This window comes from Mastigoproctus giganteus, chromosome 5, assembly GCF_048544385.1.
Source record: "Mastigoproctus giganteus isolate SK-2022 chromosome 5, ASM4854438v1, whole genome shotgun sequence".
Lineage (NCBI taxonomy): Eukaryota > Metazoa > Arthropoda > Arachnida > Uropygi > Thelyphonidae > Mastigoproctus > Mastigoproctus giganteus.
The window spans coordinates 206,690,002-206,703,203 of record NC_143579.1 but is presented as its reverse complement, the minus strand read 5'-3'; the positions used below and the strand labels follow the sequence as shown (position 1 = coordinate 206,703,203).

Here is a 13,202-nt window from a genome sequence, read left to right as displayed (position 1 = left end):
AGGGCAACCATGAGTTAGAGATAAACAGAGCAGGATCCACCGGCAACCATAAGTGAGTGATTCTGGAAATAGTCCGCAATGAGACAATAAATAAGCACAGAGACTCCGGCCTCCAGGACACTTTGCCACCAAACAGTGTCAAAGGTGCCTTTGAAGTCCACAAGGAGGCCGAGGACATACTTTTCATTGGAGACTGAAACAGTATTAATAACTAGGTTAATGGCATCCACTGTAGACATCCCAGCAGTGAAGCCAAACTGATATCTGTAGTTTATCATACTCTTCTATAGGCAAAACATGTAAGTACAAATATCAGTGTTCAGCTCTGGTACTGTTAAAATAACAATTTGAATAATCTAAATTTGAATTCCCAAGCGGTTCACTGCCCACTGACCTTACTCTAGTCAGATTAAGGATTTATTTAATGGTTTGAACCATTCATTTAAGCCATTAAATGTAATAGTGTAAACCATTACATTTAATGGCTTAAACTTAACTCAGTAATTATTACCCACTAATTAAAGGAAAACTTCCAACAATCCAATCTAAAACTAGTCTAATAATTTTAATTTATGGGTTTTTTTGTTTTTTTTGATAGTTCTGGTATCATTTATAACCATGAAAATTTCACCTTCAATTATTTTCTATTCACTCTTAGAGCTTTATAAACATTGATCAGATCCCTTTAAATAAATGAATAAATTCAGTTATCTAAATTGCTGTGCACTTGACTAACACTGGTATGTAATATAAATTTTAAGCATAACATTTCATAAACAGTGAAGCACCCAAATATTCAGCTCTTAAAATCTATTGATGAAATTGATTTTTTTCATGTACATAAATATATTTTTTTTTCCAGCACAAATGACCTGAGTGCAGTGGAAAATGTTGCACGAGTCTTTGCTATGAGATGTCTAGAGAGTGGCATTTATTTTCTCTTTCATGACACTGAAGAGCAGAAAGAGTCAGCACGAGTATGTTTATTGAATGTTTTGTTACTTTAAAATAAAGTTAAGGAGCTGATACAGAGTGTTCGATGAATCCAGTCTCATAATAAAATAAATATTGTAACTGAACTTAAAAAATATATTTAAAAGGGTAAGAGATTACCTCAGTGTTTTGCATAGAATGCTTCCAGTCAATGCTCTCTAAATGTAAATGAATAAAATAAACGGATAAAATAATTTAAATGAATTCTTTCACTCAGAGACATGACCGAGTGAAATCGACGCACAATGGAATTGAAAGCCAAGAGCCCCAGCCCAACTCCGAAACACATTAAACCAACTTAGCAAGAACATGAGTATGAGAAGACATGTCAGAATAATTAAAATAGTTAAAAACAGAAAACCGTTTACAAGAATAATTAATTAAAATCATGATTATAAAATTTGGATAAACACATTGAACATACAAATTAAACAATTCATACATTGTTTGTATTTTCCTTCCTTAAGCAGACAGAGCTTTTCAACTAATTGTCTTGTTCACGGGTCAGAAATAACACTGTGTGTGTGTGTGTGTGTGTGTGTGTGTGTGTGTGTGTGTGTGTGTGTGTGTGTGTGTGTGTAGTTCTTAAATAGAGAGATTATTTGTATTGCCACATGCGTAAAAAAGACCAGAAATCCGAAATTAGGTAAGGGTGGCATACGTTCATAGAATTTGCATGTAACTTCATTTCAAAGGTTTCAGCAATCAATAATTTTATGTAATTATGTTTAAAATTTTTGCTTCTTTAAATAGGAATAGGTGACCTTCATGGCATGACAAGCCAATTCCAATGCGTTGTGCGACCAAAGCAGCATGTTGTTTCACACATTAATGTATAATACACTGAATCGACCCTTGATACAATGAATCACACTGACTATAAGAAATATTTTATACAAGATCTTTTTCCTGGGACAGTTCTTCCTTGGACAGAAGGAAGAACTATGTGATTTGTCAATATATTATGGAGCTTCTGCATAGGCCTGGCTACAATTTTGAATTCTGTATCTTTAAAGAGTTTGAGTTGCTTATACCATTGTTTGACATACAGAATAGAAAAGTATTTTTTATTGGTTTTATTAATAGGTATCATATTTTTTTACTTATTTTTAGCTTGTAATATGATTTGATTAATAATGGAGAGTGGACAGCCCCTAGTTAAAAACCTGTTGGTTAGTATATCACTTTCTAAGTCTAAAGTAGGTTCAGAAGTAGAATGTTTGTAAGATCAGTATTAGCATTAGTAGAGGCATACGATGCAAGAAAGCAAGTTTCTGCAGCATCAGCCAGAAGGAAAAAAAACAAAACTGCTCCCATTTCAACCCTCTGTTCATTCCAAATACCTGTCCAGCTCAGCCTTAAATGTATTTAGGCTATCAACTTGCACAATAGAAGGTGGAAGTCTGTTCCACCAATCAACTACTCGTTGGCTAAAGGCAAACTTCCACACATCTAGCCTACAACTGTCTTTCCTCAATTTGAATTTATGCCCTCTCAAGTGGTTATTCTGAGCAAGAGAAAGAATCCCATTAGCATTGAGCATGCTCAAACCATTCAAGGCTTTATACACCTCAATCAGCTCACCTTGCAGGTGCCTAGTCTCCAGAAACTGTAAGCTGTAAAACTTAAAAAGCCTATTTTCGTAAGAGCAACCCTTCGTTCTATTCACTAATCTTGTTGCCCTTCTCTGTACTCGTTTCAACAGCTCAACATCCTTCTTAAAATGAAGCCTCCAGACCTGTATACAGTACTCAAGGTGTGGCCCGACCATTGCCTTATACAAGGGGATAATCACCACCTTATACCTGCTAGAAATATTCCTGTATATCATTGACAAGACATATGAGACCATCTCATATGTCTTGTGTGCTACTATTGCAGACCATCTGCAATAGTAGCACACTTACCCCCAGGTCCTTTTCATTCTCTACCACTGTCAGTCTAGTACCACAGAGTTGATATGTTACTGTGGGGTTACTGCTTCCCATGTGTAGTACTTTACAATTGTCAATGTTAAACTTCATTTGCCACCTCTCAGCCCATCTATTAACTTTTCTAGATCCTGTTGCAGCAGCGTACTGTCATTAGTGTCCTTAACAACCCTGCCAACCTTCGTATCGTCTGCAAACTTGGACATTAGGCCTGATATACCATCATCAATATCATTTATAAATACAGAAAACAACAGTGGACCCAACACTGAACCACTAATAACATTAGTCCATGAAGAGCAGTGTCCATTGATTACCACTCTGTCTTCTCCCACTCAACCTTCCCTTTATCCATAGCAGCAAATATAGATCCAAATATATAATATCAAAGTTATTCCCTGCATCCAGTTCCTTTGTGACCACATCATAGTACCCAATCAAATTGGTCAGACAATTCTTCCCCTTAACAAAACTATGCTTTGTCAGAACTATAACTGAAGTCTTGTCTAGATGATCCTGCAGTGCTACTTTAACCAGTGCCTCCATTAATTTCCCTGGAACAGAAGTTAAACTAATAGGTCTATAATTACTTGGGATGTCGCCCTTTGATCCTCCTTTGTGAATTGGGGTCACATTTGCACATCTCTAGTCCATGGGTACTTCCCCTGTGTCCAAGGATGCTCTCATAATTATGGCTAAGGGTTTGCTTACTTCCTTTGCTGCCTCCTTTAATATAACTGGATAGATCCCATCCACCCTGGGTGCCTTTCTTATGTTTATCTTCAACAATTTTTCCTCCACTTCCTCTCATTTATTACAAAATCATGTAGTTCACTGCCATAGTTCAATTCACCTCTGGCATTCCACTTTATGAATAACTCCTCATGTGTGAATGTAGATGCAAAATACTCATTTAGTTAGTTAGTTAGCAAACCTAAGCAAGGTCATCAACAGTTCAACCATCGATATCCAGTGAACCAATCTGATTCATCCCTTTCTTTCTAGAGTTTACATAGGTAAAGAACTCTTTGCTGTTTTTCTTTGCATCCTTTGCCAAAGATTTCTTGTAATCTACCTTTGCCTGCCTAACCTCCTTTGTGACTTGGTTACAGACCAGCTCGATGTCACCCATTAATTTATATATATTCCATTCATTTTTCTTCTCTGCCACATGTCTCATTAGTTCATCTGACATCCATTTAGGCCTAAACCTTGAACAATATTTCTTAGTTGATATGTAGAGCCTAGTAGCTTCCAAGATAAATTCTTTGAATGCCTCCCATTTTGAATTTGCTGTTGGTAACATCAGTTGGCCCCACTGTATAGAATTTAAATACTGTCTCAGACCTCCATAGTCGCCTTTATGAAAGCAAAAACCCTTCCCTTTACCCCTGATGGTAGTTACCTCTTTGAATAAATCCCACTTCAGTACACTGTGGTCACTGCCACCTTGTGGTTCCTTTATCTGCAGATTCTTAATGCATGAAGAATCACTATTGATAATCAGATCAAGAGTATTACTCCCTCTAGTTGCTTCCTGAACATGCTGATGTAGAAAACAATTATTCAATAAATCCACAAAAACCTTGCTAGTGTGTGAGTGACTAACCCACAAATTCCAGTCAATATCCAGCCAAGATGCAATAAACGACTAACAACCCGGACATGTTTACCCAAGCGGTCGCTGAAACCCATACAGGGACTTCTACTATTCCTCCACAAAATAAGTCAGAAAATATAATACCTATTAATAAAACCAATAAAAATACTTTATTTTTTAATGGTGTATAGAATTCAAAATTGTAGCCAGGCCTATGCATAATATATTGAGAAATCACACAGTTCTTTCTTCTCTCTTGGTACAAGTAAATGACCTTGTATACAATATTTCTTATGGTCAGCGCAATTCATTGTAACAAGGGTCGACTCGGTGTACTCTAGATGCAGTCTGCATATCACAAGCAATTGCATTGGAATTTGCTTGTCATGCTGCCAATGAAGGGCACATATTCCTAATTAATGAAGCGGAAATTTTAAAAATACAACATAATTACATGAAACCCTTGAAATGAAGGGACATGCAAATTCTATCAATGTGCGCTGCCCTTACCTAATTTCGGATTTCTGTTATTTTTTTTACGCATGCGCTAATACAAATAATCTCTCCATTTAAGAACTTAACACACACACACACGCTTCTCGCTATTTCCGACCTGTGAACAAGATGATTAGTCAGAGTTTTGTTTGCTTAAGGAAGGAAAATACAATAAATTTTGTTTAATTTGTATGTTCAATGTGTTTATCCAAATTTTATAATCGTGATTTTAATTATTTATTCTTGTAAAGGTTTTCCATTTTTAACTATTTTAATTATTCTGGCATGTCTTCTTGCTGAGTTGGTTTGATGTGTTTCAGGGTCGTGTTGGGGCTTTCTATTCCATTGTATGTCAAATCGGTCATGTCTCTATGAGTGAAAGGATTCACTAAAATTATTTTATTCGTTTACTTTTGGAGAGCATTGACTGGAAGTATTCTGTGCAAAAGATCGAGATAATCTCTTACCCTTTTTAATATATTGTTACAATGTAGAAATTATTGTGCCTTGTGTTTTTACTAATAAAATAATTAGTAATTGTAGAGTGATTTAATTTAACTATATTATTCATGAACTAAATCGAATATTCAAAGTGGTGGCCTCCTTGTTTGCATATATTGATATGACTATTAAAGATAAACATCATAAATATTTTCTTCAAGTCTTCAGTCATACATGGGTCACCATTGAACACAACAGATTTATTGTAACCTTGTAGGAAAAATCTAGAGGTGTGATGTGACTAGTCACCCATTCCATCCAGAAATATTTCATCTAATCGTTTTTCAGCTCATGGTTAAAATCAGCTTGTACTCAGTCTTGTTGAAAGTGAAACCAGCTTAGCACTACCAGTTTCTCATTCAGCAGCTGGAGTTATTAAACCAATTATTCCTTCCAATAATACCAGTCCCAAAACATTGTTTCCACGGAATTCTGTGCCAAACTTACTTTTGGATTAATTTTGTAATGTACATCATGAACAGCAGTCATATAGATTATGCTGCACCCAGTAAATGGTGTTTCGGTTAATGTATATAGCTAGATTTGTTTTTGACTTATACTATTTGAAGAATTTGTTTTCAGAATGTGTTATTTCCATGTGATTCTTGAACAAAATCTAAAACAGATGAAATTAGTAATATTACCTTATTTAGTGTATAGTGTTTTTGATAGTTTGGTGTCGTGTGCAGCATTTCTCACAGGTTTTGTTATAGACTTAGTCCATTCTTGAAAGGTACATCAGTTGCTTTCAGAAAAAGTTTTGTTTTCAGATGGCCTGTTTTTAGATTGACTGTACGCTGTTTAGGTTATGGTTTATTAAGATTGATAAAGGTAACATTCTTCAGCAATCTTTTTTTTTTTTTTTTTTTTTTTTTAATCCAAAAGCATACAAAAAGCCAATATCCATCTTTTCAGGTGCCTGTCTTTCTCATTAATATGTCACATGTTAGAATAACATGTCATGTGTTATTCTGCTTGTAACAAAAAATTAGTTTATAATAACCAAATGATGCAAGAAAGCCAAGCTTTTTGCTGTGCACGTACGAAAAAAACTTCCCTATTGTCATCATATATTGGTAATTAACAATAAGTACCTGACCAGTTTTCTTCCTTAAATTTCCCTAGGCATATAGAGATGTGGCAATGTGTCCCCAGTTCACAAACGGGGATTGAAGGGTGACATGAGTAATTACAGACCAGTTAGTTTAACTTCTGTTCCGGGTGAAATAATGAAGTCAGTGGTTAAAGATGCATTGCAGGATCATCTAGACAAGACTGCAACAATAATTCAGAAAGCATGGGTTTCTTAAGGGAAAGGCTTGTCTGACAAATTTGATTGGATACTATTATGTGGTTACAAAGGAACTAGATGCAAAAAATAATTTTGATATCATATACTTGGATTTCAGGAAAGCTTTTGACACTGTTGCACATGGAAGACTACTGTATAAATTAGAGCAGAATGGTATTAAGGGTAAGTTGCTACAATGGATAAAAGGGTGATTGAGTGGGAGAAGACAGAGGGTGGTAATCAATGGGCATTGCTATTCGTGGACTAATGTTATTAGTGGAGTTCTACAGGGTTCGGTGTTAGGTCCACTGTTATTTTGTATATTTATCAATGATATTGATGAAGGTATATCAGGCTGTGTCGAAGTTTGCAGATGATAAAAAGTTTGGCAGGGTTGTTAATGACAGTGTGCTACTGCAACAGGATTTATAAAATTTGGGCAGATGGGCTGAGAAGTGGCAACTGAAGTTTAACATTGACAAATGCAAAGTACTGCATATGGGTAGAAGTAACCCCAGAGGAATGTACCAACTGTGTGGTACTACACTTAGGGTGGTAGAAAATGGAAAAGACCTGGGAGTAATTGTGCATTCAGATATGAAGTTTTCTGAGCAATGCAGACAGGCTGCAAGAGCAGGTCATGGAGTTTTGTCAATGATATATAGGAATTTTGCTAGCAGGGAAAAGGTGATTATCCCTACGTATAAGGCAGTGGTCAGGCCACATCTTGAGTACTGCGTACAGGTCTTAAGGCCTCATTTTAGGAAGGATTTAGATTTGCGTGAACGTGTACAGAGAAGGGCAACAAGATTGGTGAGGGGAATGAAGTGATCCTCTTACCAAGAGAAGCCCAAGTTCTGCAAATTGCAGCGGCTGGAGACTAGCCACCTGCGAGGTGATCTGATTGAGGTGTATAAGGCCTTGAATGGTTTGAGCAAGCTGAATTCTGATGGGATTCTTCCACTTGCTCAGATTGCGAACCTAAGGGGACATAAATTCAAATTGAGAAAAGACAGTTGTAGAATAGATGTGCAGAAATTTGCCTTTAGCCAGCGGGTGGTTAATTGCTGGAACAAACTTCCATATGTTGTTGTGGAAGTTGATAGCTCAAATAAATTTAAGGAGGAACTGAACAAAAAATTTAGACGGAATGGTTGTGTGATTTTTATATTTTATTTTTTGGCTGATGCTACCTAAGCTCATACACTTGCTTATTTGCCTCACATGCTGCTATTACTGTTTTGGCCTCAGCAAGCTGGGAAGTAATTTATATTTCTTGGTGAGAATATACCACCCTATTCACTTTATTCATCTCCTTTTAGGACCTTATTATTCAGAACCTTCTCCTGGTATGTTCTCCTTTAGAGACATCTCCTTATATGTCTTATCAGTCTTGTCACCCTTTATATCCTTTCAAGAAATGCAATATCTTTTTGCAGATATGGCCTCCAAGCCTGAAAACAACACTAAGTGTGGTTTGACCATTGACATTATACGGTGTGATTCACTACCAGTGCGACAAACTTGCAGGAGGTGTAGGGGGCACAAAGATGAATCGGAATCACATAGCATTGCAGGGTCCGAAATGCCTTCGTCGTGCGATAGAGAACGTTGAACGGGAGTTCGCGTGAACAGCGATCCCGCTGGAAGTCAGCATTTGCGAACCGGTTCCCGAGGCAGTAGGATGGACGAGTATTCAAACGTTGCACTTGCTGACATGCACCTCGCGTATGGAGCTGCGGACTGTAATTGGCCCACCGCTCTGCGCTTGTACCAGGAACGTTTCCTGCACAGGCATGCTCCTCATCATACGATTTTCGCACGTGTGCACAGACGGTTACGTGAGACTGGTTGTTTCACGAGAGGTACCATGAATCTAGAGCGAACGACGAGGACGCCAGACAATGAGGAGAATGTTGTACGTCTTGCAGAAGGCAATCTGATTAAGGGTACTCGAGCGATAGGCCAATGATTGGGTATTTCCCAAACCACTGTATGGAGGATACTGTCAACAAACCAAATGAGTTCGTACCATCTGCAACACATCCAATCATTGGAGCCTGCAGATTATCCACTCCAGAGGGCTTTTGCTACTTGGTTTCTTCAACAGAAACGGTTTGCAAATGCTGACTTCCAGCCGGATCGCTGTTCACATGACCTCCCGTTCAACATCCTCTACTGCATGACGAAGGCATTTTGGACCCTGCAATGCTATGTGATTCCGATTCGTCTTTGTGCCCCCTACACTTCCTGCAAGTTTGTCGCTAATCTGGTAGTGCGACAAACTTGCAGGAATATACCCCGTATAATCAGTTATGATCACTTTCCTACTTACATGCAAAGGTCTACCCGGTTATTAACAGAACACTGTGCCTTTTTGGCTGTTTGTGTACATTGCAAGAACTGCATGTCTAGTAAATTTGGGACATTACCTAGGTGAACAATTATGGGAAATATTTTTTTCTTGTTAAAGATCAACGCCAATTGGCACCTAGATTTGGCCTTATGCTCCGACAGTATTTTATCATTTAGGAAAATTTTGTTTGTATTAACATCCCTAAGTCTTTCTTGTCACTTGTTGCCTTTTTAATACCCCCTCCCCCCCTCACTTTCAGTTTATATTTCTCATGTACAAGACCCTGTATCTGGTAACATTAAAACTATCATTACCATTTTGCTGATCATTCATGCAAATCCAGATCATTTTGAAGCAGTAATTTAGCTATAGTGGTAAGTAGCAATAGCTAAGCAGTAACTTAGCAATTATTACTCACCACTCTAGCCACCTTTATATAATCTGAAAATTTTGACAGTATGCCTTTGAATACCTTCTCATCAGCATTTAGGAATATCAGGAACAAGAGCTAGCACACTCTAAGAATGATCACTATCCACTGTCTCCTTTCCTTCAGCCATCCCATGATTCATCTGAAGCACTTAGCTGCTCCTTGGACTGTTTTAAATTCTATACTAAAGTTTAGGTATATAGTATTGAAATTATACCTTGCATCTAACTGCTTTATAAAAATTGTGATAATTTTTGAGGTTAGTTAACAAGATTTTCTCTTTACAAATCCCTGCTGAAATCTCTGTTATACTGTGTATGTTCAGTGATCTTGTAGTGCATTCTTAACTGTAGATGCCATGATTTTCCGCACCACAGACAACAGGCTTGCCGGCCTATTATTGCTCATCTTTTTCACTTTTGTAGATTGGTGAGACTGATTCTTTGTCAATCCAAGGGGATAATCTCTGAATTCAGTGATCTTATAATTATTTTTAATGGTTTGATAGTATGAATCAGAGCTGTAATACTCAATATGTTCTACATTTACAATAATATTAGTAACTTAATAAGAGGAGTTTACCTCAATATAGTACGTAGAACACTTCCGTATGATACCCCCCCAGAAATTAAAACGGAAAAAACGAAAAAATCGACAACTTACCGGTACATTAAAGTAAAATATAAATAATTAAATAATCAATTTAACGCAATTCAAAATCAATTTAAAACAATTAAAATTCAAATTAACGCAATTAAAAGAATCTAACGAAAATATTCAAAACTATTTTCCTTCCTTGAAGGAAAGAATCTAACGAAAATATTCAAAACTATTTTCCTTCCTTGAAGGAAGGAAAATCGTTTTGAATATTTTCGTTAGATTCTTTTAATTGCGTTAATTTGAATTTTAATTGTTTTAAATTGATTTTGAATTGTGTTAAATTGATTATTTAATTATTTATATTTTACTTTAATGTACCGGTAAGTTGTTGATTTTTTTTTTTTTTCTTTTTTTCCGTTTTAATTTCTGGAGGGTATCATACGGAAGTGTTCTACGTACTATATTGAGGTAAACTCCTCTTACTAAGTTACTAATTTTAATGGTTTGATACATTCATTTACCACTTCCTCGTCCTATGTATATCCCATCAACTCCTGAAGCCTTTCACTCTTTTAGTATCAGTATTTTATCTTCCAGTCCATTTTCTGATATCACCATATCATTTAATTTACAGTCCTAGTTCACTGCTTGTTCCCTGTATTGAACATATTTTCACTTGTAAATATTGATGTGAAATATTTTTTAAAAATATATCAGACCCTTTGGCTTGGTTGTCCATAATTTTACCACCTCTATCTTGTAATGGGCTTGTCTGATAGTCTTTTCTGCTTACAAAAGGAGGGCATGATCATATTATCTCTGATTTATTTTAAACCTGGTAAGGAAAAATTATTCTTCAATTGAAGAAAAATGAACAAAGCAGTATAAATCAATATTCAAAAACCCCAGAGAAAATTGAAAGAGTGAGTTTGCTACCCACCTTATCAATATTTGTAGTTACCTCTGTATTAGTCCTTGTGGTTCGTGGTTAAGATGTATCGTTCCAAGGGATACAGGTTCAGTCTTCACCTATGTTAAAAATATATTTCTTGTTTCTAATTTTATTTATTATTATTTAACCATCATTTCTTTTCTTTCCTGTTTATTAGTTGAGAACTAATTTGCCACAAAAACAAAAGAATAGCTGACTTTGTATTTTAATTGCTCAACCAATAATAAAAATACAGATGTGGTCCCCCTTCCCCCAAGCAATTTCAGTGCGGTGGTAGATTCATCACTACACTCAACTTGCTGCTATGTGAATTGTTAAGTAATAAAATATGGAGCATGCAGATGGCTACAGGTATCAGATATTTAACTGAGAATCTAATAAAAATAGTTGCTGCATAGCTACGTTGCAACATTTTCAGTGAATTGGCTTACAAATATTATAAACAAAGTAAATAAATAAAAAAAAATACAAAATGAAATAAATATAGAAATGAAAACAAAAACAAAAAAAATTGTAAAACACCTTGGTTTAAGAAGCTTTGACATTTAACCCCCTAAGCTACAGGGGTTAATAACAGTGGGAGGACCTCAGCAATAATAAGCAAGGCAAACCTTTGCCCTTCATTTTATTGTGGGTTCCAGAATATGGGGTTATTCTAATTGGTTATTTTGCTTTCTTTAAGGAATAATTTATCCTCGTAAAGTTTAAAATAAATCAGAGATGGCATGATCATGCACTCCCTTTGTTAATATATACATATAAAAGAACTACTTGTCCCCAATTTTACCTCTCCTTTCCAAACTTCTCATTCAGTTTTTGTCGCTAACCCATGATGTACTTGCTCTGTATTTGTTATAAGAAGTTTGATGAAAATAAAGATATTTTCCAATTGGACCATACTTAGGGGCCACCCTGTATATTACTATTGTTCTTTTGCTGTTGTATTTTGTTTTCTACAGTTGGACAGCAGATTGCTATAGCTAAATCTTTTATTCACACTGCATTTTTATTTTTCTGAGGCTTGTATAAATTGATTTTTTTCACTGAAAACGTAAATTTTTACAACTAGTGATGTAAAAAAAAATTAAACACTATTATACCACATAAGATTTTCTGTCAACTACAACAAATGCTAGAGAGAAATGCTAAAAACCTGCACACAAGCATTAAAAATCAAAAAATTAAAACCACTTGAATAAAAATGGAATAAAAGCATTGAAGTTTACTTTCTGAGGGAAGCACACAGGTGCAGTATCCTGCTACGGTAAGGCATATCTTCTGCCTGAAATAATACATGTAAACCTTGCTTTCCCCCCTTCTATCTTCACCAACCCATGGACAAATGCTGAAATCTAGGAATGAAAAATAACATAAATATTACATCATTAGTTGATTACACCACATTTACATTTTGTGAGCTTTGATACAGACAATATTCATTGTCTGTGTAAAATATATACTGTTATATATATATACATACAAGTGTGTGTGTGTGTGTGTGTGTATATATATATATATAAACAAATATATAGAAATGTCTTGATATATACAAATATCAAGATACACTGTTCATTTAATGTTTTTTTTTTTTCTGTCCTAAATGTGAATATAGGACTGAAAGATAATAGAGAATTCAAACTATTTTGAGTTCTGTGTGTTTAAGTATTATAATTTGGTATTTTAGAGGTCCTAAAGATAGATTGAAAAATATGGCCATCTAAATTTTGGAATATTGAATAAAATTTAGATGATACTTTCTATTAGCTGTTGTCAAAATTCACTAATTTCAAATATAAGCTCCTCTGAACATTAGCGTTGTGCCCTTCAGTGCTTTTCAACAGAAGTTATGTTCTGAATATTTGATTTTATTTATTTATTATTATTTTTTATTCTTAGGTGAAATTATTTGTGAAAACACTGGAAGAAGAAGGCTTGAAGACTGAAGAGCTGAAACAGATACCTCGCAAATATCGCCACAGCTTGTAAACAGATTTTCATTTGTAAATAATAGTGAATTAAAGCATAAAAATGAAATAAAAGTTAACTGAAATAT

At 35.4% G+C, this 13,202-nt stretch overlaps 1 protein-coding gene across 1 annotated transcript in view; it reads left to right on the top strand.

Moving 5' to 3' along the window:
* Positions 1-13,202, top strand: part of mRpL18 (mitochondrial ribosomal protein L18) — a 44,100-nt gene extending 30,898 nt beyond the window's left edge. The window contains exons 4-5 of the mRNA XM_090373668.1: positions 863-977; positions 13,046-13,202. Coding sequence (XP_090229794.1) covers positions 863-977; positions 13,046-13,135 — 205 coding nt within the window. The 3' untranslated portion in view covers positions 13,136-13,202. The remainder of the gene's footprint in view (positions 1-862; positions 978-13,045) is intronic.